At 34.5% G+C, this 26,808-nt stretch overlaps 1 protein-coding gene across 4 annotated transcripts in view; it reads right to left on the reverse strand.

The window, feature by feature from the left end:
* The window catches only part of l(2)gl (LLGL domain-containing protein l(2)gl), a 64,894-nt gene extending 40,446 nt beyond the window's left edge, over positions 1 to 24,448 (reverse strand). For 2 of the 4 annotated variants that reach the window (XM_068775502.1, XM_068775506.1), the window contains exons 1-2: positions 23,976 to 24,034; positions 23,809 to 23,901 (exon numbers count right to left, since the gene is read on the reverse strand). In XM_068775502.1, coding sequence (XP_068631603.1) covers positions 23,809 to 23,901; positions 23,976 to 23,978 — 96 coding nt within the window. In that variant the 5' untranslated portion in view covers positions 23,979 to 24,034. Of the gene's footprint in view, positions 1 to 23,808; positions 23,902 to 23,975; positions 24,035 to 24,143; positions 24,204 to 24,331 lie in introns of those variants that run through there. The other 2 variants (XM_068775503.1, XM_068775504.1) reach the window with 2 other exon arrangements.
* Between the last annotated feature and the right edge of the window lie 2,360 nt (positions 24,449 to 26,808).

Consider the following 26,808-nt stretch of genomic DNA (forward strand, 5'->3'; position numbering starts at 1 on the left):
ATGGCTATAATAATAGCCCAGGCACCAAGACGAAATACAACCTAGACGCCAAGAATGTCCATAGGGTGTTAGCCGAGAGTTTAAATTAATCCTTCCTCCCATGCAGAAGATCTAACTAGGCAGAAAAGTTATGTTATGTTGCACATCGACGGCGTATAACAAAAGAGACCTAGTGAAGTACTTACATACTACGCAGTACTCAACGTGATAGTAATAAGTGTGTTTATACAACTGTTTTTATTGTGTTGTTCACATAAGGGCCAACATTACAGACCAAACAGAACAAAGTACTTAAGCCAGATTTACAATAAATGGTGTTTACGTCCTGTAAATTTATTTTACATTTGGAAAGGTGAAATGAAAGCCAGAAAATAATGTGTCTATAAATGTTGATATATAACTTTGTCTTAATCTCTTGCGAATATTGTTCTATTATTTGAGAATAAAATAATTTACTTTTTACTACTTCTCAAAATAATTTGAATTGTAATTAAAAAACCGTTAAATATTTACGTGTTATTTCTTTGGATTGTGATCTTGAGGATCTTTGAAATGCAGATCGAAAACTATTTACCATTCATTCATTTCAAACGTGATATATTTTCTGTTACTAGGACCATTATATGGGTAGATATAACAAAATTAGTACAAGCATCACGTACTCTAATAAAATGGCTGCTACCATTTATTAGATTTTTTTAGAGTAAAATTTGTTTTGATAAGATCTTTTATAGCTGTTGCAGGGTTACGTTGCGGCGACGCCGGTGATCGAATTAATTATTCGTAGTAGTAAATTAAAAAGCCCAAGTTTATAAACAAAAAAAACATAATTAAATAGCACACTATCAATCAATTAATTGATAAGACAGCGTGAGGAAGGGGACATGTGTGTAACTTACACTAGGGATCTATGGCAAAGTCAACAATTACATTGAAGGGCATGCACCGAGCGCACTCGTCGATAACACCGATAACAGAGCTCAAAGGAGATACCGAGACTGATAACATCACGATACAGTTTATATTTGAACGACGAAATTAGGACGTCGCCGATGAACAAAAGCGATAGGTAATTAATTTTGACGCAATTTATTCACATGCCACACAACTACTTGAGAGATTACAAATAAAGTTATTAATAGGTAAAGGCATATTGAAGGTAAATTGAAGAAAAAGGCTTATTGATTCAATAAACGAATATTTAAATGACAAGAATCTTTGGCAGTGATGTTGCTTGATTATTTTGATTTTATGTAGGCTAACAGAAAATACAGAGTTAATAAATCTGTATTTTCTGTACAGAGTTAATAAATCTGTACCGTTAAATGTTTTTTGAATGATGTGTTGTTGTGGAGTTTTTTCGTAATTTTCTCCTCAACTAAAACACGTTGCGAAGCAGAGTCAAAAATAAAATACATTAAAAAATATAATAAATTGATCGGGAGTTGTGTTAAAAGATTTAATGTTGAATAAATGAATTTTATCTTTATCCTAAAAATGACGTAGCTTGAAGAATTACTCTGATATGCCAGTTGATGAGACAAGTCGCTGGTACAACCGATGGCCTTTGAGGCCAAAAACCAACGACGCGGCGTGGGTGAGCAAACACCCCCCCTCTCCCCTCCCCCGATGGGCCGACGACATAGACAATGTCGCTGCTGGTGACTAGATGCGGGCAGCTCAACACTAGGTATCGGAGGGATGTTTGAAAAAGTCCTATATAGTGGACATCTATCGGATGATATTAATGTAAATAAAAATTGATCCATATTTTAATACCAGTTACATATATTGAAAGAAAGAAAAATTTATCAAATTATTAAGTAATCAAAACTATCCTATTCCTGTACGGACCAACTAGAAGTACATATGTCTCTAATACACTATGAGAAAAGTTTTAATAAAAAATTTGAAAAGCTTCCTTTTATATTTAATTCGTAACATTAAACGATACAAAAGCATTTTGAATAACAACATGGATTCACGACAAACCAAACGAAACATTTAATATTTGATTTTTGTTATTTATTCTTTGTATATTTGGTTGAACGAACTTCGCCGCTTCGATCGGACATACAGCGGTGATTATTAGAGGTCGTCGTTTCAGCCCATAGACGCCCAGTACATAAGCTCAAACATCTAGCAAAGATACATAAAACGAAACTACACTAAAAGATGTTGCACTATATTCGTTACCGCCGCCTACTGTAATCATAAAAAACAAAATACGAAAGACGCCGCACGTGACCGGCAAGAATGAATTACAACAATGACATTGCGCGCCAGATGAACACTTTGATTGGACGTGACTTATAAAAGACTCGGCATACCTCGAGACTGAATTGTGCATCAACGGAACATAGCTTTTAATTTCTCTTATCAACATTTTTATTGGCCGCTTAATATGCACAATTAAAAATAAGTAAATAAATTTTACATGATTATTAGGCATCGAAATGTAGTAACCCTTTCGAAACTCCCCATTCCCAATCTCCTAGAGAAATCTGGAACACAGCCCACTACAATAGCTTGTCGATTGACTGATCCAATGAGGCCCGAACAGACACTATGTTTCAGTGAAGTAAATTCTTGTTCTATGTGTTATGCAATTCAAGCAGTGTGGGATTGTTATCAATTTGTCCCATGATGGACAACAGGCTGTAGTGGTTCGTATACATTGGTTATTATGTATTGACTGTCAATTAGCCTATGGTGCATTCAATCTTAAAAACTAAGCTCTTAAAAATATTAAGTAACAATGATAACACAGCAAGAAAAAAGCGTAGTTAGTACTTATCATAATTAATTATTTTTTTATTATCTCTCCATACGGATTATGTACGAAAGTTATTGAACTTTTACATTCCAATGGTTTCAGTATGATCGTTTTATACAGGATGATTGGAAATGAAGTGTAAAATATTTAAAGCTTTTTTAAAGCCTTTACATCTATGACAAATAACGCAGTATATATTGAATTAAATGTACATAGCTTAGGTTTAAAACATACAACTTATCCTATTTCATTATAATTTCTGGAAATAGTTATGATGCAGAATTTCAGTAGCACGTTTATATGACTCAGTGAATGAACGCGTGTGACTTTATCTTTACTTTAATTGACTTTTAATGACACTGATAAATGAGTAATTTGTAATTATTATTATAGTTGTTTGAATGTCAGTAGTTCTTCTTAGAAATTTAGATGTTTATAAATGTCATGTTTTTAGCGAAGTTAGAAAGATCATAGGTCTTCTTCTTTTTAACCGATAGATGCACACACTGCAAGGCATAAGCGTCTCCTAAAGATCGACACGATGATCAGTTGCGTTTCACACATTCTGCGACTTAACTATGTTGTCAGTTCACCTAGATGGGGGCCTACCACCGTCGCGTCTACTGGCTCGTGGTCCCCACTCTAGAACCTTTCAACCCCAAGGGCCATCGGTTGCACAAGCAATATGCCCCACCCACTGCTACTTCGGACGAGCAATTCGAGTTACGACGGCAACCTCGTTTTTTTTTCGGATCTCTTAATTTCTGACTCGATCTCGCAGCGAAACTCCCTGCATATCTCTCTTTATTGGTTTCGAGGTGACCACTGTAAGCTATCAGGTCTCAAATCCGTATGTCATCACTAGCAACACACGTTGTTCAAATACGTTTTATATTTCGGTATTTTGGACGAGATGTTTCGAAACTTACCAGACGCTGCCCATCTGCGTTGGATTCGGCAAGAGATTATAACTAATAAAATTAGATTAAAAATTAATTTCACCTCACTCATATTCATTAACGGTTCCTGATAAGCGTTTTTGGAGCCCCAACAAATGATTACAAAAACCGCTATAATGATACCAACACTCCACCCTAACTGCAAAGAGCCAAGTAGATACCCCGAGGTAACCACGCCCTGCCCATTAGTATCCTATCACGCATACTGGGAAATACACACAGGGTCGTTGGTTATATGTATAAAAGCTTTAAAAGTAAGAATGCCTAACCCATTTGCACATATATATTAGAGAACTGAGCCATTACAAGTCTTTTAAATATATGTTCCAATGTAAAATATACTTAAATATTTTAATCTTTTAAAGCGAGCTATATCAATACTATATATTTTCTTTTCCGACTGCCACAGGTAGGGCTTCAAAGCCGGCAACGCTAGCGATTTGCGTATAGTAGAGTATTTTGTATGGATTCGTTTGGAAATGGGGGATTGTCACTACGCTCAGTGGATTTCCTAGCGCACTCAACCGTATAATTGCGATTATGGTGTGTGGCTTATATGGATATAATTTTATGCAAAATAAATAATTGTTTAAAACCGTTCATTGTCAATACATTGAGTAATTTCATTTGAAACCAATTTATGTACAACGATTATTTTACGAGAAGATTCCTACACGACCAAAGTCACCGACATGGACTAGGGGATTAGAAGATTGAAGTGGTATTGGGCAAACCATAAAAAGCGTAAAACAGATGACGACTAGACTAGATTCTCGAGTGGAGACTACTGACCGGCAGCGTAGGACATTCGGCCTCAATGTGCACAGATAACCATGTTATTATCGTCCAAAGTTTTGTATGCAGGCCACTTCCAATTGGTCAAATTGGGAACGTACATGTCCAGTAGTGAACGTTGTATGGCCAAAATGAAACGGAATAACCTTCGGACCACATGAGTTAAACCTTTTAACCTTTGATTGGCAGAGAATAAATAAAGGCATTACGTAAGTTATAAAGAGGGCGAATAAATAAAATACAGTTTACGGAGACATTTCTAATATTTAGCTACTCAAAATGTAAAATGTTTATATGTAATTCCTTATATCAAATTATCGCAGGTGTTATTTGAATTAAAATTCTATTACGTTTTTGTTACATTTTTTCACGTACGAGTCTTTGACGCGACTGCGTTAGTCGAGTGATAGATTAAAAAAATAAAAACACAAAGCGTCGGATGTAAAGTACGTTCAGATACTACTGACGGCCTTCGGGCAGGTGAGTGTCCGATCACAAAGCCATCCGTGTGCGCGGCTTGCTCGATGTACTTTGTAACATCGATTAGTTATGTAAAAAATCGAATAGTGTAAAACTTGAATTTGGGCAATCGGCTGATACTAACCTATTATTCCGAGTGTCGCGGTAAATCAGACCAACCAAGCTCTTTCAAATAACCTGCCAGTCACACCTATTAAGTTGACGTTAAATAGTAATGATAGCTTTAACAAAGCATGGGGCCTTAACAACCACTTTCATATCGGAACCGGAAGACTGCGCAAAGTTTCACAGAGTCAGATAAGTATTAAATGTTCATCGGTGGTGGGTCTCTTTCGCAAAAGTCTACCGCAGTCATTGCTTCCGTCTAATATGACAAGCTAAGGAAGCAGTACGCAGTCTACAAAGTGTGTAGAATAGATACCCCCTAGGACATTAACATTCTGGAGTAGACAACACGAGCTGGCAAGAGATGGGTAGGACGTTAATCCATAAGGTAGACAGATGAGCTTGTTAAGTTCGCCGGAAAACGCTAGATGGAGACCGCTTCCAACCGGTCCCATTGAACTATCGATGTAGTTTAATAAATGAAAATCACACATAAAGAATTGTACTTTAAAATTATTTATAATAAAAATTCTGTTATAAGAACCAAAATTTAACAAGGAACATAGATGAGGAAAATAAGATGAAGTGCGGAAGAATATCAAAAATTTATAAATGAACGCAAATTTTGAAGAACGGTAGGAGAAAGATAAATTAAAAAATTATACTGAAAAAAAAAACTTAACGCCATAACGTTTCTGCCCCTCACGAAACAGAGGGAACGAGAGACCTCCAAATATGAGGGCGTATTCAAAAAAAAACTGGTCCTAATGGAAGCCTCTCGGAGGCCTATGTATAACAGTGGACGTCTTACGACTACAATGACTGATGATAGTTACTTAAGCTACGGTGTACTTTAAATTGGAGTTTACCATATTAATATAAATGTCTTAAAAACCGGAGTCATTTATTTTGATCGAATGTAAATAAGAGTGGTAATGTAAACGAGTGATCCCTGTTGCCCTTCTCCCTATTGTCTGGTACATAAAAACTCAACGCTAATCATTTGTGGGTCCGCGCAAGCACGTAGAGCCGATCAAACAACGCGTATGCACAAACAGACAAATCGTCTACTCCAGATAAATGGAGGGATCGATGACCGCGTGAGGCTGCGGCGACTAATGCCGTTTGCGTGGCCACCCATCCGTCGGCGGCATTAACAGAATGCGATTCGTTTAAATATTCCCTGCGACCAATTAATTATAACTATTACATTGGGTTATTTTAATTGTAACACAGCAAGTATAAACTCTATGTACATGAGTCCCATTTATTTATACAGATCCATCATCGAGTTACCAAATTATTTTACAAAATATATAAATCATATAAAACCACGGACTATGCTTTCCATCATTATGCGTGTCGTTAAAACTTTAAACTGAATTAGGATTTCAATACACAGAGTAATTACGGTTCATAATAATAATAGTTAAATATCAGAAACCCTAGTTTAAATCTTAATTTAAAATATTTACAACAAATCAATTAAAAATTATTAATAATTACATCGATGCCTCGTCTGAATAAAGTCAATCGCCGTTGTCAGTTTTATTGTGTTTTTAAATATTAGCAATCTATGAGTTCCACAACACTTTTTAAATTTTTTTCATAATTTTTTTGCGTAAAAACGACGGACATAAGGGAAAGTACAAACAAGAATAAAGATTACAAGCAAAGCAATCTTTTAAAAAAATAACTATACAAAGATATAAAGCGTATCAGTTTTTGAGATATAACCAATAATTAGCTTTTCGTCCCTCCTGAATGTTGTATTTTCGGACTTACGATTTTATGGGGGGACGGCGATATACTCATAATTTTGACACAAATCTCAGAAACTATATCAATCACACCACACAATAATAAAAATATACAATATTTATATATATGTCCTAGTGTATATACTAGTGGCAACATAGTGGTTATGGTTACCTTACCGCTAACATGAGTGTCGTGAGTTAGAACTCAGTCCGACGAATATATATAGTATAGTATAGTTTAGATATTCATAATGAGCCTGGTATCTTGTTTTCATTAATATGTATGTTTATATTAATGAACATGAAAATTTATTCATAGATTCAAACTTCTACATAAGTGTTACAAGGAGTTTGGTGTATGGAGACATTCTCTACCAGTTAATCCTGAAAGAGATAAGATTTCGTCGTTTCAGGCCATAGATGCCTACTGTAAGGCATAGGATGTCCTCCTATAATATCTACAGGGAATATATCCTAATCGCTACGCTTGGCAGGCAGACTGGAGATGGTAATGTGATATTATGGTACAAAGAGGACGCTGCTATATATCCTCTGAAATCTTGTCTATGAGCAGAGCTTGCCTATGTAATTAATGCACAAAGTGTGAAAAAAAATATTAGTGTTATTAAAGATTGTATCCTGAATATCGATCCCGCGACCTATGATCACAGTTCTTAAACCCCTATAGCCGGGCTGCGTCAAACACTGCTCCAATGGATGAAACATTGAAAAGACCAAATGTTATTTTAATTTTTATATGCATATGATGCAGACTAAAAATTACTTGTTTCGATTTTAATTATTTAAATTACCTATAAATATAGTATAGTAAAAGAATTAATCAATAATACTTTTTTGTAAATAAATGTTTTTTTACATTATTGTTAAGTTTTTTAAAAGATTTATTACTTTTTTTTTAATCATATTTATTTATTTTACCTATCTGCATTTTTTATCTGTGCACCACCGAGATGGATTACTTACTAATAGAGAATGCCTTCAGCATTAAGTTCGCCGTTGTACTACCTATAGTAGTGGAAATAAATATTTGTATACATATACAGTTTTTAGTATTTTATATTCCTTCTTTTTTATTAGAAGGGTGAGTGCCACCACTAAACATCACACACCACTATTTCTATGTGAGAAGGCAATTCTTTAAATATTTGGACTAGCGGAGATAATCACGTATCTTACCTCCGCAAAATTTAAATCGGTGTGAATAAACAGGCTTATCGTGCAACGACTTGCGAGTTATATAGCCCGGCCAGTCACGGACATCGGAAAATAGAAGCGAAGAAAATGATAAAATCGACAGTGGAGATATCAGAATTTACATATCCTAAACTAACATTTGTATGCCATTGAAATATTATACGATAACTCGTGCGCTTCCTACGTCCAAAGTAAGTGACAACATAACGTATTAGATAATATAGATATTGAGAATGTTTTGAAACGATCATAATGAGCTAACCGGTTTACACTTTCTACTAGATCACACTGAAAAGGTTAATGTACTATACATAAACATAGGAAGGTGGATGGCCTGTCAGCATATTGCGTAATACTGCGGAAGCAATAATGAGAATACCTTATAATACAGTAATAGGAGTTAGGCGGAATAAGGGTTGACATGAATTGGCAACAGCCGACAATTGGTCGGTCGTCTACTTGGAAACTGAAATAGGAAACGGCGCGAGAATTGGACGAACGGTACAAATATTATCTCAAACGTTGGTGGTAAATTGATAAAGTCTCTCACAAGTAGGAAGCCGTGGGAGACGGTTCGTTGAGGCAATGACGCGTCTAATAGAGGTTAAGATGTGTGACCCCATGTAACGAGGATCGCGCCACGTTCGACGCTTGCGGACAATGAGTTGCTGGAATGTCGCTCCAATTCGGACGGTGCGGATACAAAAAAAATTAATTTGATTGGCCTCTAAATATAAGAGCAAACAGCCTTGGCTGTATCACATTTGATGGAATTCAGACCAACAAAAGTTACTTTGATTATTTAGTTACTTCTCACATCAAAGCTTGAACCGAAACTTTGTGTTATAATTTTAAGGCTGCTATTAGTTTTAAACATGAAACTTCTGGGTCTTATATTTTATATGTATCAATTCTAAGCGTCAATGAAGTTACGTATGTATGTGTGCTTTTCTTGCGAGAGTGTATAATGATTTTAATCGTTTAAACAAGTATGACACTTGAAAAAACTCATGATGTACATTTGATTTTGTTTGATGTTCTATATATTAAGAAGCACGTAGAAATAAGCATGAGAAGGTCCTCCTCTAGATGGACTGACGACATAATTAACTTCGCGGGAATTTGCTGGATGCGACCAGCACAAGACTGGTCATCATGGTCGGCTTCCACTGGACGCCTCGTGTGTACCAGCGCCGGATTTTGACAGCATTTACTGGACTCGCCATGTGTACCATCCATTTGCCGTTCTTTATATTGCATTCTTATTGAATTGATTCCTCTAAGGGCACAATCATGTTATTGAATGCGCATTTACTTAAAAACAATTCTTCGAAAGTATAGTGTGCATTTAGAAACTAAAATTTAAAATATAAAAGAAGTATCACCGCAATAATAATCTACTAAGGTTGACCGAAAGGCGGTTTACTTTCTATTTATAAATCAGTAGGAATAAATCGAAGTAGAAGGTGCGTCGTTTGCAATGCAAATGGCAAAAGACGGGAATCTAAATATGAATGTAAAAATTGTAATGTAGGCTTATGTGAAGATCCCTGTTTTAAGATTTATCACAGGCAAATAAATTACTAAGAATTAAACTTCCATTTTTAGTAAAATCTTTAAATATGTAACACTTAAATGAGAAAATTCGAACATCAGCTTACCGCTTGCAATATGCACAATTCGCGGCGCGCTGCCCGGTTCAGTAGCGTCACATCGGCGAAACGTGCTGCGGCAAGGAAAGGGTTAAGGAACGCCTATGCCATGCAGTGCAATGGGTGTCTATCGGCTATATGACAACGATGAAAGGTCATAGAGATATTGAATTTTTTTTGTAAATCTAAATTGGGTTAAAAAAGCCTTGCTAATATCAATATTAAAAATTTAACTTAGAAGCATAACCTATTTTATCTCATTGCAAATTTTGTTTAGTCTTCTTTCTGACTGTTATTTAAAAACAAAAACGTTTAGAATTTCTAAAAATGTTCAAATAAAAAAGGCGGGTGATGCAACATTAACGTAAACGATGTTGTAGGTAAAATTACCTGCTAACGACGTATCCCAGTAATCGATAAATGCGTTGCCTCACTAATGTGTGATCGATAAAGATTTCGTTACCCGTAACAGTGCGTTAAACGTTCCGCTGCGTGTAATGTTTACACTTCAACACGTAGCCCTACATAAATCTTAGCATTCAACGAATCTAACGTAACTGCGTGTTTAGTTCTTTTTTCTTTAAAGAGTTATCTATAATTCAAGTCGATAGGATACAATGGATCATCACTAATTATTTCTAATCAACGTATTTTCCTATTCATCATCAACTCAGCCGATAGACGCCCACTGCAAGACACATGCCTCATCCAGAGACCTTGACTGTGTTCTTCAATCCACCTCCATGAGGGTCTATTCCTAACTAATATTAAATCACGTAAAATTTTATAATTCAATGCTATATACAACTAATAAAAATTACCAACATTGTTATCCTGCTAGTGTCGTATTAGGCATACGGATACTAAGAATCCTGATTGTTTTTGGGAAATTCTAAAACATTTGAACGGAGATCAATTAATCTATCCAGATCTTATATGTTTGATTGTTTTCAGCAACCCTAAGGAACCAAATCCTCTTAGAAACATCTGCTGTGGAAATATGTCGTAACCCAACAAGAATATTTTCCCGAGAACGCCGTATGGAATATAACAAATTTTTGAATGTAATCGATTATTTTCGTTTTAGATTCATAGCACGAGAGTAACAAAAGATTAGATTTTAAATGTATATTCTTTATGATCATAAATCCAACAGTGAGAATGCGGTTCCCTCAATGCCACATGTCGTATGAGCTAACTGGAGAGCCCACCGCAAGTATGCCACGGTTGACTGTATCGATTACTGACTTCACCAGCTTAGATTAATAAAGTTAATCTACACCTATACAGGATGATTATTTATAGCTGTAAAAGCTTTAAGGGACCATCTTGTATATACATCCATTTATTCAATATAGTTACAATAACAGCAGGGTAAAAGTACCATTAGTTGACTTTAAAGGATAGTAAATAAAAAGCAAAACTGCGTATAGAAATACATAGAACCTTAATTGTTGTGCTGCCCTCTTTTTTGACTTGATTGCGACCCACAGCATTATTCGCAATTGAGTGGCGTTGAGTACAATTAATATCTATTCCAGCAACGCTTAACGCGGTAAACTACGAAAGCGGCAGGGAGGAATGAAAGATTATCACTAGGACATACTACTGTTAATACGAAGAATTTTAAATGAGCAGAAAAGTATTTACGTGTAGAAGTAATTCGAATAGTTTAGCAATTTATAGTTTAAAAAAATAAATTTAGGTCAATCATAATCATAAATGAATACTCGTGGTTGAGTATTAAAAAATATTATCTGTGTCTTATATATTATCCCTAGAGTAAATTTAGTACGAGGAGAGGTAACCCAGCAAAAAAAGACTTGCGATCATAGGTCGCGAGTTCGATTCCCGAGATATCTAAAATCTAATAAAGTACACACATTGTGCAATAATGATGAAAACAAGTTTATGGAGAATAGGCAGCAGCGTCTTCTGCGTACCGTAATACGATTCTGTATAGCCGTCTCGCCTGCCAAGCTTGGCGATTAGGTTATATCCTCCTATAGACATCTTCGGAGGAGGCCTGTGCCCTGCAGTGGGCGTTTATGGGCTGAAACTTCGACGAAATTTTGTACAGATGTCTGCTAGGACCTTAATGTTTTGGAGTGGTGTCTAACCACAAGGTGGATAGATGACCTTGGTTAGGTCGTCGAAAGGTTCTACTAAAAATCTATGGGATACGTCTATGTCTAGTAATAAACGTCCTGCAGGTGATGACTGATTCTCTATTATTGGAAATTGTATCACTATTAAGCCCCACTAGTAAGCCCGCATCGCCTGTCTTGACTTTAAAATGTTTTAAATATTTCAAATTATTATAGCTCCATTAATAGATAAATGCATAGATTATTTTTATACCGATCATCTGTAATAGTTCTCGAATACGATATTACACAAACCTGTCATTAGTGCGTGCATATATCTAAAAAGAATACGATGAACTGGTTCGCATGATTACTTCAAAATGTAAATTTAAGGCAGAAGGTATCTTTGAGATCGCAGCCGATATTCCAGGAAAAAACGGTGCGGTCCGTCTCGAACACGTTGAAGCGTGTTTTTGAATAGACCAAAACAACAACAAAAAGTTTTGCTACATAAATAACGATGTTTCAGAAAATTGGGGTATGATAATAGAGATTTAAATTTAATTTATTTGATATACATTTATTTTAACACTGTTTTCTATTAAACAGATCGTTTAAGAAACTGTCCTATTACAAATGAGTTTTCTTTTTTTAGTGACATCTTCATTTCTTAGTAACTCCTCGATTTCTAACTTCGACTGGACAGGCATTCCAAGAAGTAACTAGACAGAAAAGCTTGCGAGATCTTCTTGGTCTGGATCTACACTGTTGCCTTTTTCGCATACAACGATTTTGCAACAGAAGTATGTACTTAGACGGTCTTGTAAAAGCTATCAGAAGTTACCCATTAGTACATACGATAATCTTAATACTGATAAATTGAAAATGCAGCAAAACATTAAAAGTACATACGACGCGTGCCATCATTATTAGTTATTTAGATAACACGCAACGAAGTCATTAAGAAGCGATTGTTGAGTACTAGGAAAAAGCATCTAACGACCTTACGACGTGTTTAAAATAATACTAGACAAATATGTAAAATGTGTGCGTATAATTTACATGTTTATTTTAGTCAAAAATATTTGGATCAGGTAATGGCATATTATATAAATTTTAGATAAAAAAGTGATCAAAACATATTAAGTCATTTTTCATCATCATCACCATTTCAGCTTTAGGCCTTCCATTGCTGCACATACGCCTCTCTTATAGATATCCGATTGGACCGGTTGTAAGTCAAGACTTAATTACATAACATATGATTTATTTTTCACTTAAAACATTACGTTATATATATATATATATATATATATATATATAATTTCATTCGGGGTTTGCAAGTTGTTTACTGCCAATCTATATTTAACAGAAGAACACGCAGCAGGGCCTGGTTAGTTGTAATAAAAATTTTCTTTGGCTGAAATGATGATGATGGTGATGCTATTGAACTTATTGTAGATCGTGTATATCTCGTTGGAGACCTCCGTTTAACCTCTTGAAGAAAAAGTAAAGAAATGAAAAAACGTGTAGACGAAGGAAATAAATCGACACAGCTAAACGGATTGGTATGAAGTGACATTGGTCAAGACATAAGCATACAGAACAGATGGCTATTGGAACTTTAAGGTCTCGGAGAGAAGATCACGGAGCCATAAGTGCCATACCATAAGCTATAAGTATATGACGTCCATCTACAAAGTGGATAGTCGACGTTGTTATATGTAGATAGATCGGAAAACGCTAAATGCAGGCAGCTTTCTACCTATATTTTATTTAAAATGTAGTAGTGGACGCCTTACGACATGAAATTCTGATAAAGAATGAAATGCTCCTTCGTGTCGTATTTTTGGGTTTCACAATATTTTCGTTTATTAGTATTCCTGTAGTAATCTAAAATGTTTATCCTTTCAATATCTTAACACGTTCCGTGCCAAGACAATTTTTGAAGATTTTCAGTCAGGCCGCGTGGGGCGTATACGATCCACACTTTAAAAATTAAAAATAAAGTAGTTTAAGACGTATGCTACACTTTTTCAAGCAAAGTTATAATTAGCGGGAAAAAGTTATAAATTTGAATATGCATTACGTACGCGCGTACGTGATATGAAGTTTTCTATATTCGACCCTTTGTTTTTCAATGAGAACTGCAAATGGCCTGAACGGAAAGTGCAGCGGGGGTCGTGTACGCCCCACATGACATGGTAAGTTCAATAATTCATCAATAAGTACGTAAACGATCAGGAGAATTTGTCGTTCTATGTACATAAGACATTTCGAATTGAATAACTTGTAATTACTCCGTGGGAATTCCTATAACCGAGATGATAAATACAAAGTAATAATACTCTATAACCTCGTACTTGATTTGTTGCAATGGAGTGAGCCGGTTTAAATATAAAGTGAGTAATGCGATAAAAATTACCTAACAATGTTTAACCGCTCAACCGGTGAACTTAGTGGTCGTATTGTATGACAAGTTAATAAATTAATTATTTTTTATTCATAACTAGTAATATAACATGCTTGTATTACGAAACACAGGCTGTCTGTTACCGCTCTTATTGAAAACTTATGGGAGAGAATAGTGTCCACCAGTGGACATCTTAATCCCAAAATTTTACAAAGATAATTAAAACTTCATAAACATGTCTGCTCATTGCAAGGTACAGGCCTCCCTATAGATCATCACGATAAACGTTATTGCGCTACCCGCATCCAGCTACATTCTGCGACTTGTTTATGTTTAAATAAATATAATTAAAAACAATATTTTGCCGAATAATGAAACACTATCAGCAATACAAAGGCTTTTAATTATGTGAATAGGTTTTCAAACATAAACACTTTGTTACGTTGGTAAATTCATTGATAATGGACTAGTTTACTTCTAAACAGGTTACGCATCGGCCCACTTTATAGATAGTACAGGGTGGCCCATAAGTCCTTTGATATGAAAAAAAATTATTAAAATAAAACTAATTACATTATGAATTTAATTTTTATTTACAAAAAAAGCTTAAAAAACGGGAATTATTTTTTGAAAATAACATCTTCTAAATGTAATCCGTTGCGATCACGGCACTCTTGCAAACAACGTCTAAAATTGTCGATGACTGCGCGGCACGTCACTGCTGAAATGCTTGTCATTTCTCTGCGGATGTTTCCTTTTAGGGCCTCAATTGACCGCGGGTTTATGTCGTATACTTTAGCCTTAAGGTAGCCCCACAAAAAAAAATCCATCGGGGTCAGATCTGGACTACGTGGAGGCCAGGAAATGTCTCCTCTCTTAGAGATCACTTTGCCAGGAAAAAGTGGACGGATAACGGGCATAGCAGTGTTAGAGGTGTGAGAAGTGGCCCCATCCTGTTGAAACCGCGTTCTGGCATTAAAGCCTGAAAAGTTTTGCAATTCTGGTATGAAAAACTCTTCGATCATAGCCACATATCGCTCCGACGTAACAGTAACTGCGCGCCCTCTGCCATCCTCAAAGAAGTAAGGCCCTAGGATACCATGGGCTGACATAGCGGCCCAAACAGTCACTTTCGGACTATGTAAGGGCTTCTGATGCTTAAGTTTTGGATTGATGGGACTCCAATAGCGGCAATTTTGTTTACTAACATGCCCGTTAAGATGGAAATGAGCCTCGTCAGAGAACATTATGTTATTGAAGGAAGTAAAACCGATTCAACATTTCATTCGCATAATTTTGTCTTTGAATACCGTCAGTTTCCTTTAATTCTTGAACCAACTGAATTTTGTAAGGGTGCATATGTAAATCTTTCTTCAAAATCCGTTGTAACGATGTCCTGGATACGTTTAATGCTCTGGCGCGCTTACGAGTTGACTGTGTCGGATTTTCGCGAATAGACTGTGTCACTGTGTCTATGTTTTGTTCCGTACGTGACGTCCTTGGGCGACCCAACCGCGGTTTATCTAACGTCGAACTGGTCTCCTCGAACTTAGCAACCCAGTTCTTAATCGTTTGAAGAGTTGGAGTGTCGTCAAAGTTGTGTAAACCTTTGTGTTCTCGAAATTTACGCCGCGCAACGGTTGCCGAATTGTCGTTTTATAAAACTCCCGCACACAAAACGTACGGTCTGCTCCGGTAAAACGATCCATCGCGATTAAATTCCCAGAAACCGAAGTTACTCCCATCGTTTCCCCTGCACCGCTCACGCGCACCCTGTTCGTTTTATTCAAATTTTACTTTTCAAAGGACTTATGGGCCACCCTGTATAAAATTTTTGTTTACATAAAAATATATATGAACTCTTTTGTCGGATGTTCGATTTGGAATTTTATCGCTGTTTAAATTTTAAAAATAAACTGCGGTTCGGAATACAAAGAGTTTCGTTTACATTTCATTATCACCACGTGGCCGTCAATTAGCATTAGATTCTATTGTCTTGGAGAATTCTTACGTTTAACGTTGGAATTGTGCTTCGCTATGGGCTGTGAAGGTTTGATGTATATATTTTTGACTTAGGGATATATCCTTTGGTTATAATCCTAAATGAGAGTACATACAATTAAAAGAGATTTACCTATCAGAAAGGAAATGTACGTAATCTTATCATTTACATTGATCTTTTGTGTATGCCATAAGAAAGTCAGAAAAGTTAATTTAAGCGGATCCGAAATCCAAATTAAAAAAGTCTACGTCAAATGCATCACCTGACATATTGAGATTGAGATTGAAGACATTTTAGCTGAATCGATATCGGAGTTGGGATAGGATTGGTTTGACTCGCCGGTGAGTGTAGAACTACGTCGCAAACGGACACGACACGGACACTCAGAAGGGTTTTCTTTTTGTGGTCCCTTTTACAATATTAATACAGTGATAGAACAATTCATTCCTTAACTTTATTATAATTAGAAAAATCTTTCGCCTAGGATTTTTAACGAGGTGTTGAACATCGGCGAGTTTTTTTTATTACTAATTAATAAATATATAAAATTAATTTCAGTCTGTTTTGAATATATCGACACATGAAGTTCTAAATACACTTAGGATTTTGGTAGTAAATTATTTACGATCTATCGCTTTGCAAGTCGGAGTTAAGCTCGCTGTTGGCCGTCGAGTCCACACCGCTGGAGTAGTTTAATCAGATATTGATAATTAAAAGGAGCGGCCGAAGCCGGGCGCGACCGTTTATTACTTTGTATTACAGATATCTAGAACAAGACCAGTTTAAAAAGACCTTTCGACTATCCAACAAATGTTCATTCTAGAATACATTTTTTAAAACTCTTCAAGATGTCTTTGTATTTCTATGGCATCTTTTAATACCATATAACCGAAAGGCTATATAAACAGTAAATATATGATTTAATGAGATATATATTATAGTCAAATAAAATGGTGTGATATTTGTGACAGTCCGTACCGTGGTCACTACCTGGAGCCAGTGGCGTAGCTAGAATATTTGGGGCCCCTGGCAAAATTGTGGTCAGGTGCCCCCCCCCCCCTTTTTACTCAGTTTAAAAATTTTTAGATTTCAGAAACCAATGGCCTTATCTTTTCACGCACATAAGACCATATGGTGTCCTCTTGGGGTGTTTTTTTAAAACTTCATATAGTGTTCTCTTCAAATGAATCTTTTTTTCTGAAAACGCCATATGGTGCTATCTTGAAGGTCAAAATTTACAAAAAATATAAGGTGCTATCTTAAAGGAAAAACTTTTAACAAACACATATTTAGTTATCTTAAAGGATTAAAAAAACGGGCGTTGGTAGCTTTGGGGAGAGGGTTCCAAAAATAAAAGGAAAAAATTACCTTGTAAAAAGAAATTAGCCGAAATTTTAAAAATAACATAAACCGAACAGGATGCATTTGAACCTGATGACCAACTCCGACTAGTAAATGTTTCTGTAAAATATTGTGAATGCGGCTGACCCACGCATATTGAAAAGGGAAGATTCGCCACGCTATTGACGGACGAATGAGGTGTTCACAGAAAACATGTAAAAAAACACTTCTCTATTTTATAACACAATTTCGAAAATTAACATATGGCGATGTCGGCCACTATGCGCATTTTATATATAAATTGTTTAGGCATGAAAATGAAGTATATTTCGGATGAAACAGATGTTAGCAGGTCTGCGATTTATGGTATAATTCATGGCTTCTCAAATTATTTAACTCGCGATACCCTTTCGGTTTATAAGTTTTTCGCGACCCCATTCAATAAAAAATTCCTTAGCGACCCCCTCCAAAAAAATAAAAAAGGAAAAATTCTTATAGAAATTCATATTTTCAAAATCTCGCGACCCCCTAAAATATTCAGGAGACACGCTAGAGGGTCCGAAACTCAGTTTTAGAAGCCTTGGTATATTTAATGGATTCAGGCGTTACATTGCGGAAGTCCATCCTAAATAAGAAAGGACCAATATCTAGCCACCTCCGCACATGCAGTGGTTGTCGTGCATGAAAGTGCACCGCCCGCCAGCCCGCTCGTAAATGCGCATGCGACAGACAATGCAAACTACACAACCGCCGCAACCGCAACACTCGGTGTTTAGCACTAATCTGTGTAACAACTCCTGAAGATGCCCCGTGGAGGGGTGAAACACGTGTTGAGTGAATTTACGGTGGCGGTTGTGTAGTTTGCATTGTCTGTCGCATGCGCATTTACGAGCGGGCTGGCGGGCGGTGCACTTTCATGCACGACAACCACTGCATGTGCGGAGGTGCCTTGGTATAATCTATATATTTTTTAATAAATTCGATTATGGTTTTTTTAATAAGTTTTTACTTACTTATTTCGATAAATTTGGGCCGTTTGATACGATTGTGGAGGTGGACCAACCCCTACATGCAAAAAATAAATGAACATAAACGAATTTTACAAAACGAGAAAATATGGATAATTTGGACAGTTTGCATATACACTGAGAATAGTGCTCTGAAAGTAACACATAGACATCGTACTGTACCGAACCAGTTTCGGCATATATTAAATTTGTAAATGTTCTTAGGGCCCCACTAATCTGTTGAATATGTCATTTTTGGCAAAAAAAAGGCCTCACTGGAGATCTGAACACTGACATCGCTAGTTAAAATAGTGGTTTTCATTTTTATTTTAACATTTTTTTGTTCATCAAAAAAAATATTTTCAATTTGGGTGCCCCTCTTGCCCGTGGTGCCCTAGGGCGACCGCCCCTCTTGCCACCCCCTAGCTACGCCACTGCCTGGAGCGTATAAGTAATCGATCTAAAAGGCATCCTCTTTCACATCCTGTAAAATAAATATTGGAACGGCTCGAGTTGTATCTCTAACGTTCTGATACTTCAAACTCGGTGAAACTAAATATAACCATAAACAGCATTAGTCCATGCCGAAAATAATTATAGAATTTCATCGATTCATTTTAGGAGAAAAAATTCTCAGCTATTAATATCATAATTAGCCGCAATTAAATATAGTATATAGGTAACATTGACATCGACGATCTTTTACTATCTTGTGGCTGATGACATGCCGTTGCTGTCGAAGTTTTGAGTTTTTTTTATTAATTCTAATCTGTATCGCTAGTGTTTTTTTTACAATATTTATTTTTGGCTTTAACTAAACCCAGACAGTTGGGAGAGTGTTGCCGTTATTTGATACGGATCTTTTTTCTCTTAGCTGCGAAGCACGACAGCGTGTTATAATTTTTTACAATTTTTCTTACACAATTTTCTCTTAAGGGTAAATACAGCTAAAATTTATACATATTAACAATACAATTTGGAATACTCAATTATATATTAGTTGCTACATTATTTTATTTCAAGTCGCTGCCCAAGCACTACAGACCGTTAAATGCCTTAAATTTTTGAGGTTTATGATAAAAAAGGAGTCAAGCAGCTTTGGCAGTCATCTCTTTTAATGTTAACCGGACACCGCCTAAAGAATTCGGAAAATAAGGAAATCTAGAGGTATAAAGTCAGGGCTATATGACGGAATTATCACCTCGCAAGTCAGTCTCTTAAATTTTGCTGTGTGGCTAAAGATGTCACGTTGCTCACTATATAATACTTCGAACTTTATTACTAACATAATACACTTGATTTTTAATATGGGAGAATAAGTTGCGTTGTTAAAATTTCTTAAATAAGAATGAACAAATGCTTAAAGGTTTCGATGGGTGTTTTTGACAATATAGAAATGCTTTATAACAGTGCAATTTGAACCTTAACGTAAGAACCAAAAAGCATGTTTTTACTTAACAAAATGTACAGCAAATATGTGATCCCAGGCCAAGTGGCACGTTGAACTGGCTCTCGATGCAGATAATGGTATCGATCGGTCGGAGTCGTTATCTCCTATCGGCATAACGGACGATAACCGTCGCCTACAACGAACCGAATGTTTTCGTACTGCCCGTATCTATCGGTACACATTTTTAAAAAAAAAAACCTATCTACAAATTCTTTAAAAAAAAGGAATCATCGTTTTCGCGCCAAATTAAATTTAAATTTATTTGCAGTCGAACAAAGCATACTCACAAGTGTCACTGGCCGAAACGTATGCTTTGTTACGTCAGCCTTTATTTGCTTTTTTATTTTACGTAATGGTTAACATCCAGGCAAAAACCTTGTCATGAGAAAAAACTTTCTTTAGAATAGGGTATCCTCAGTCTCACAAAGAGATACTAAGCGGGGCGCTAGATTCGTAAGCAATGAAGGCTTTCATCGTCCATTCAACTCAAACCTGATGAGGACAGCTACACGGAGTAGTTTCCTGTAGCTGCGGCATAATGAGTTTGTCTGGGAAGGTTCAGCTTCTCCTATGATGTACTTTGACTCAGCTCGTAGAAGAGCATGGTATCGTTTGTCTTTCCAGAAGATCAAAACAAAAAAAAATGCTTATCGTATTGAGATATCAGGTAATACGCCTTATTAGTTCAGTCATTTGTCTATAGCTCGTATATTATTTGACGGCTAAATATCGCAAGTAATATCTTTTGCACTGACGCAACGGACCTACCAATATTATAAACAGTATATGGTTTTATTAAGTCGACAGAATTGAAAAAAACTTAGGTATTGTTTGTCAAAATGAAACTTATTTTGAGAGGGTTTTATTCGAAAAATTTGCTTCGAAATTCAAAAACGACTGAAACTATTCTAGTAGAACTTTTAATAAATGGTCCGAAAGCAGTGAATTACTAATTATTACTGCATTTTTTGTGGGTTTCTTCTCAGATCGAGGAGTGTTTGAAACGCTTGTGCCTTTAAATTGAGAGATGCTATTTTATAATAGTTCAAACTGCTTCATTTTTTATCAAATTAATAATTATTAATAATAATAATACTATTAATTCTCATAGGGCACCATTATCTTATTAGTTAACAATAAGAATAAGATTTTTTTAAAATATTACTTTTAACTATAAAATATCCATCATAGAAACGACTAAAAATAGCTATAATTAAAAAATCATAAATTATTTTAAAATTACATTAATTATTTTAAATATAAACATATTTTAGGGACCGTTATGAATAAGTAAAATTCCCTCCATTTTCGAGTACATCCACAACTCCCTAATTCTGTCTAGCGCTAAGTAAGTCCTTATCTACATTTTACATTACCATTGATTGATAAAAACATTCCATAGAATCAATAATAGATGCGTAACAATCGTAAACTTTTCAATTGAGCAAATGAAATCGCTCCGTGGCCTTGAAATCCATTAATATAAAGCTGTTTCATGATGTAGGCGCGTGTTACAATTTGCTGGGCTCGGCTATGACTAAAGCAACGGCTTTAGCGATGTTTAATCAAAACATTTAAGTTATTTATTTATATGAACACATAGTAACGTGTATATACGCCATCGATTTTCTAAGCAAGATGCTATTTATATAAATAACGTTATAGTAAATAGCGTTATTACGTCGCAATTATTATTTTTAATTTTAAGTTCACTTTGTCTTATATATTTTCTTAATTAAAAAGTGTACCAGTAAATTAATGAGCATTACAATTATATGCTTTGATATAATACACCATAAAGCATATTCATAAGCTTAATGATATTGCTAAATACTAATCATTAATACATTAATAAATCATTAGTATAAAAACAATAATTGGAAATAGGTGTAAAAGCTTTAAATTAACGCTGTCCTTGTAGACTGTTGTACTGCCTGCTTTATATATTATTAGTCTATCATATCCCAATAATTCAAATTTAAAATATATTCATTTAAGAGGCATTCAATTATTTCAACATTACATGTACATGCTACCTCCGATTCGAAACATCGATCTGTTGCAAAGAGCAGTGTAAAACTCAATGGTGGCTATTTTTAAATAAAATTAAACAATTTTCGATGATACAGATTGATACAGTACAATATGTACTATGTGGATGAGTCAACAAACCAAGTTCCACACATTTAGTTCAAGTAAAAACTTCCTGAATGCTGCAATAAAATTTATTTAATAATATAATTAAAAGTAAGAAAAGGAAGGTCTAAGATATATTGTGGAACCCATTAAATAAGGTTACACTCACACCCATGAAGGATATTTTAACTTTAGTCTTTATGGTGTGATTAGAAAAGGTAGCTTTAAAGAGGTAAATGTATTACTCATTCACTCAATGTATAACATGCATAACTATTTAATAATAATAAATGAATGGTTGTTTATGCTGTTTTTAACAACAAATGTATTTACCATGTAAATACAAGTTTAATAAATCAAATGTGGGGATATGTCATAAAAAAAATTGCATCAAAATATAAGCTTGATAAACCATTTCATAATCAGTGTTTTACTATGGCCATGGCCCATTTTTAAAGCGCAAATGTAACCACAGATGCCATAAAAATAAACTGACGCATCTAATCTTAAAACAAATACAGTGTAAGGCTTGGTATGATAAGATTGTGTAAAACAAACACTGTAATTCAGGTTAATGATTTTAAAGATAGATTAGGTATGAACCAATGAATTTATGTTACCTAAAGTACAAAACAAAATAAAATATATAGATATATATTGATACATTGTAATAGATATCTATCTATTATAAGAATGTAAGTAAGAAAGAATTTAAAGAGATATTTGCTTTTAAAGGAAATATTTATTTACTATTTATGTAAGTAGGCACTAAAAATATTACTAATACTTAAATAGCTTGAACAAAATCAAATAAAAATTACTAGAAGAATCATGAGATAAAATATTGAAAAACATTGTTTATGGTGTTTAATGTATAAAGTGAACATAATGCAATAAATAATATATGTGATGCCAAAGAAAATACATCCAAATAACTAAAAATAAAAACATATATTTACATTTATTAAACTCATAAATATTCTTTAAGCCTAAGAAGTTATTCAAAATAAAGATGGCAACTACATCAGACATCTTTCATTTTGAATAATAATAATCATGAAATCAAATGTGGATTCATAGAGCCACTCGAATATGATTAATGTGGTATTCCATTCACTATAAATCTTGTCGGCTAGCTTTCAACTAGTTCAGATTAGAAAATGTATAAACATAATTTTGATTTATTCATTTCAAATAATATAAACATAATTTTTCTTGCCTTGCTATCATAATATTGCATCTATTCTCATTTGTTATACAAAAAACATATCTATGTTATCTAAATCTTACAACAAAAATTATTAATTAATGTTGTAAATGTTAACATATTTTAATAGTAATACTTTATATTTCAAAGTTAATTTCAAATTTTTATAACAAATTCTATCAAAAATATTAATAGATGATAACTATTACATACAGCGTCATCTATAATTCTTTACAATTCTACATTATACTTAATAGGATGTTGAATTAAAATCTATTAGTACTGATATAAAGTTGTAAAATCTGAAAAGGCTACACACACAACTTCTTTTAATTATGAATAAGTAAACATGATTATTTACAAATAACAATTTAAAAACATCTAAACCATGAAATATGCTTATAATTAACATGTATGACTTACCTTGCGGAAAGCAAACAGTTCATTCTGAAGTTTCTGCCGTTCAGCAGAGGGCTGTTGACCCTTCCCTCTTATGAATTTTAGCATTCTGCCAGCCTGAAACAAAACATACACTTAGATCACTCCACAGACACATCATAAACAAACAAGCCGACATAACACGGGCCTACCATTATAAATGCATGCTATATTGCACTTTAACACAACTATACCGACCGGCATCGAAAAGCCGACTGACTTTGAGTGCCCCTCTCAGTTCTACACTTCGTTACCAGCACCTAGACCGTGTCAAGATAAACTTCAAAACTTTTCTTAAAATACAATGATAAGAAACTCACCGTTAAATTAATTAATAACAAGTAACGTAATAAAACATGAAAACTGCAGTTACAATTTCATTGAATTATTAAGCCAGTGCAGAGACAACGCCTGCCTAACAGGTTACATGCACAGCTTAGGCACGGAAAAACGAACAGACATCTATGCACTAGATATTGACTTTGGTTGTAAAATACATTATACATACCTAAAGACGACAGTTTGGTGAGTTTTAGTGATAAAATCCAAAATTAGAGAAATGACAGGCGACTAACAACGGCGTCAGAAATACATACAAACACTAAAAACCACTAACATATTCATAAACGTACAAATGCAGACGCACCCACACTAAACCACGACGTGACGTGACTGGTTTTTGGTGTTGCCTTTTACAAACTATACAGATACAAGTAATGTTATGATTAATCATTAAGAATGTCAAACCAACAATTAATTTTTATTTTTTATAAAAAAAATGTTTATTCTTATTATATTGCATAACGCTGAGTTTTAAACAATACGTTTTGCATTTATTCTAATAAAATAGTATATAAAACAGTTAAGCTTATTAGTTTTATGTTTAGTACAGAAGGACTTACAATGGATACTAGGAAATTAAGAAATACGCGGTTAATGAAAACATTACTAAAAAATAGGTGTTGCATTTATTTGTTTTCGATAGCAAAATAAATATCAATGAATGAATTCAAGAATATAGTGCTACTAAAGGGCGCTACTGACATCTTTTGGTTCTTTTAAGCACTATTATAAACTGAATAACCCATAAAACCTGTTCATATATTTCTATTGTCCCTGATGAAGTTAATGCTGTCAGTCCTAAGGCTTTTACAGCTTCATGAAAGAGGCTCCATGAACACATGAACTAAAATAAAATTAAGTCTTCATAATTCAGATTCTATGATGACGCTCGCACGAAGTTGGGTAGGAAGCTTAACGTTTCAGTGTGTAATATCATATATTTATCAAAAACAATCGTATCATTTATTTTTTTTGTGTCACACTAAAACGATAAAAAGGTACTTTAATCTTAATGAAATATACAATTTTATATATATTAGAGAGAAATTATTCTTATAATTTTTATTTTTATATATTAGTATATTACATAGACTCGGTTAGAATATAAACTTAAAATTTACTTAACAATGTTTAAATACTTATAAAGAAATATGTGATTCTATTATTCTTACTGGTCATTAATTATTTCATATCTTATAACAAAGCAATTTTAAAATGTATTTAATGATAATGTAATAACATGATGTACCTCAATATCTTATATTGTTAGGAAGATGCTTTGAAATACAACCATAAATTATGTTATCGAGAAATCGAGTGAAACAGGGGAGCTCATCTGCGGGCGGTATCTCCCGTCTGTGAAACAATACCTTTAGTATCGTGCGAGACGATAACGACCGGTTAACAAATTAATTTATATTTTGTTACCAAATTTATTTGTATAGTGCAGGGGAAGAAAATCGTGATTGTAATTTTATTTCTTGGAATATATACCAATGTCCAATGTGCATAAATGTTAATAAATTGAATATTGAAAATATCTTTTACTATTATTGTAGACTTTACTATACTTCAGCCATATGGTGGCTACTAAATAATGAAGTGTTAGTATTTTTAATGTAATTTATATTATTTAGATAAATGTATATGTAGAGTAAAAATAGATAATAATTACGTTTTTAAAACCATTTTATCATGATCTGTACGGCGCCTGCAATAATATAATAGCAATTATGTTTAATATAAAATTATTGCGCAACAATTCGTCAGACTTTAAGTATGACCTTATGCAAATTAGCATATTTTATAAATCAAATGAGTCACCGCTATTCGTAAGCGCGTCGTTGTGTTGTAAGCGTCCTTCGCGAACAGGGAAGTTGTCATGGTAACATCGATTGCCGTCGCCAGGCGCATCTTGCATGGTGCACAACATCAACCTAATAAGCCTTTGCCGGCAAGCCTGCGAGAAGTTCGCTCCGCTGAGTAGTGTTGTGTAAGACTCGATCGAACGTAAACTTTGTCGTATACCCGATCTATTTAGAAGCGAGAGTATTTATTGACTTCGTAACTTTAGAACGCAAAACATCGTTGCTAAGGAATTTGTAATTTAAAATGGAAAATCTTTCGAATTGTATTTGAGATAGCAGTTTGACTTAAGATAAGTGAATTTAGAAAACATTATTAAATAAATACCGTTATATAAATCTTTTTAAAAAATATTTATTTTATATTGATCGAGTTTTGTTAATGGTAAAAGAACCGAGCAAGATACCGAAAGATGTATCTCAATATTTAAGATAACAACAGTAGTTTTTTATAAGAATCTATTATACTTTTTGTGTTACTGTGGACAGGCATAACGGTGCTGTATCTGTTACTGAACAGCAATTCACTAAACATCACGAGTTAGTTTGAAGACTATAAATATAATGCTCCGTAACCGCTGTGCCGCCTCATAGACAAGCGCGGAGAGGTGTGAGTAAGGAAAACATGAGCAATAAACATAATGTTAGATCGCTGCTGTTGTGGGCGTTGACAACGGACTGAAGGAATGGAGCCTCCAATACTCCTTTTCGTCTCACCGCTCGCTCATTTAAGGTGGTAGTACTAGATTTTGAAATAGATACATTTATTCTTTTACGA

The sequence above is a fragment of the Battus philenor genome, unplaced genomic scaffold, assembly GCF_028537555.1.
Source record: "Battus philenor isolate CCGP_79_NKW_IND1 unplaced genomic scaffold, ilBatPhil1.0.hap1 SCAF_9, whole genome shotgun sequence".
Classification (NCBI taxonomy): Eukaryota; Metazoa; Arthropoda; class Insecta; order Lepidoptera; family Papilionidae; genus Battus; species Battus philenor.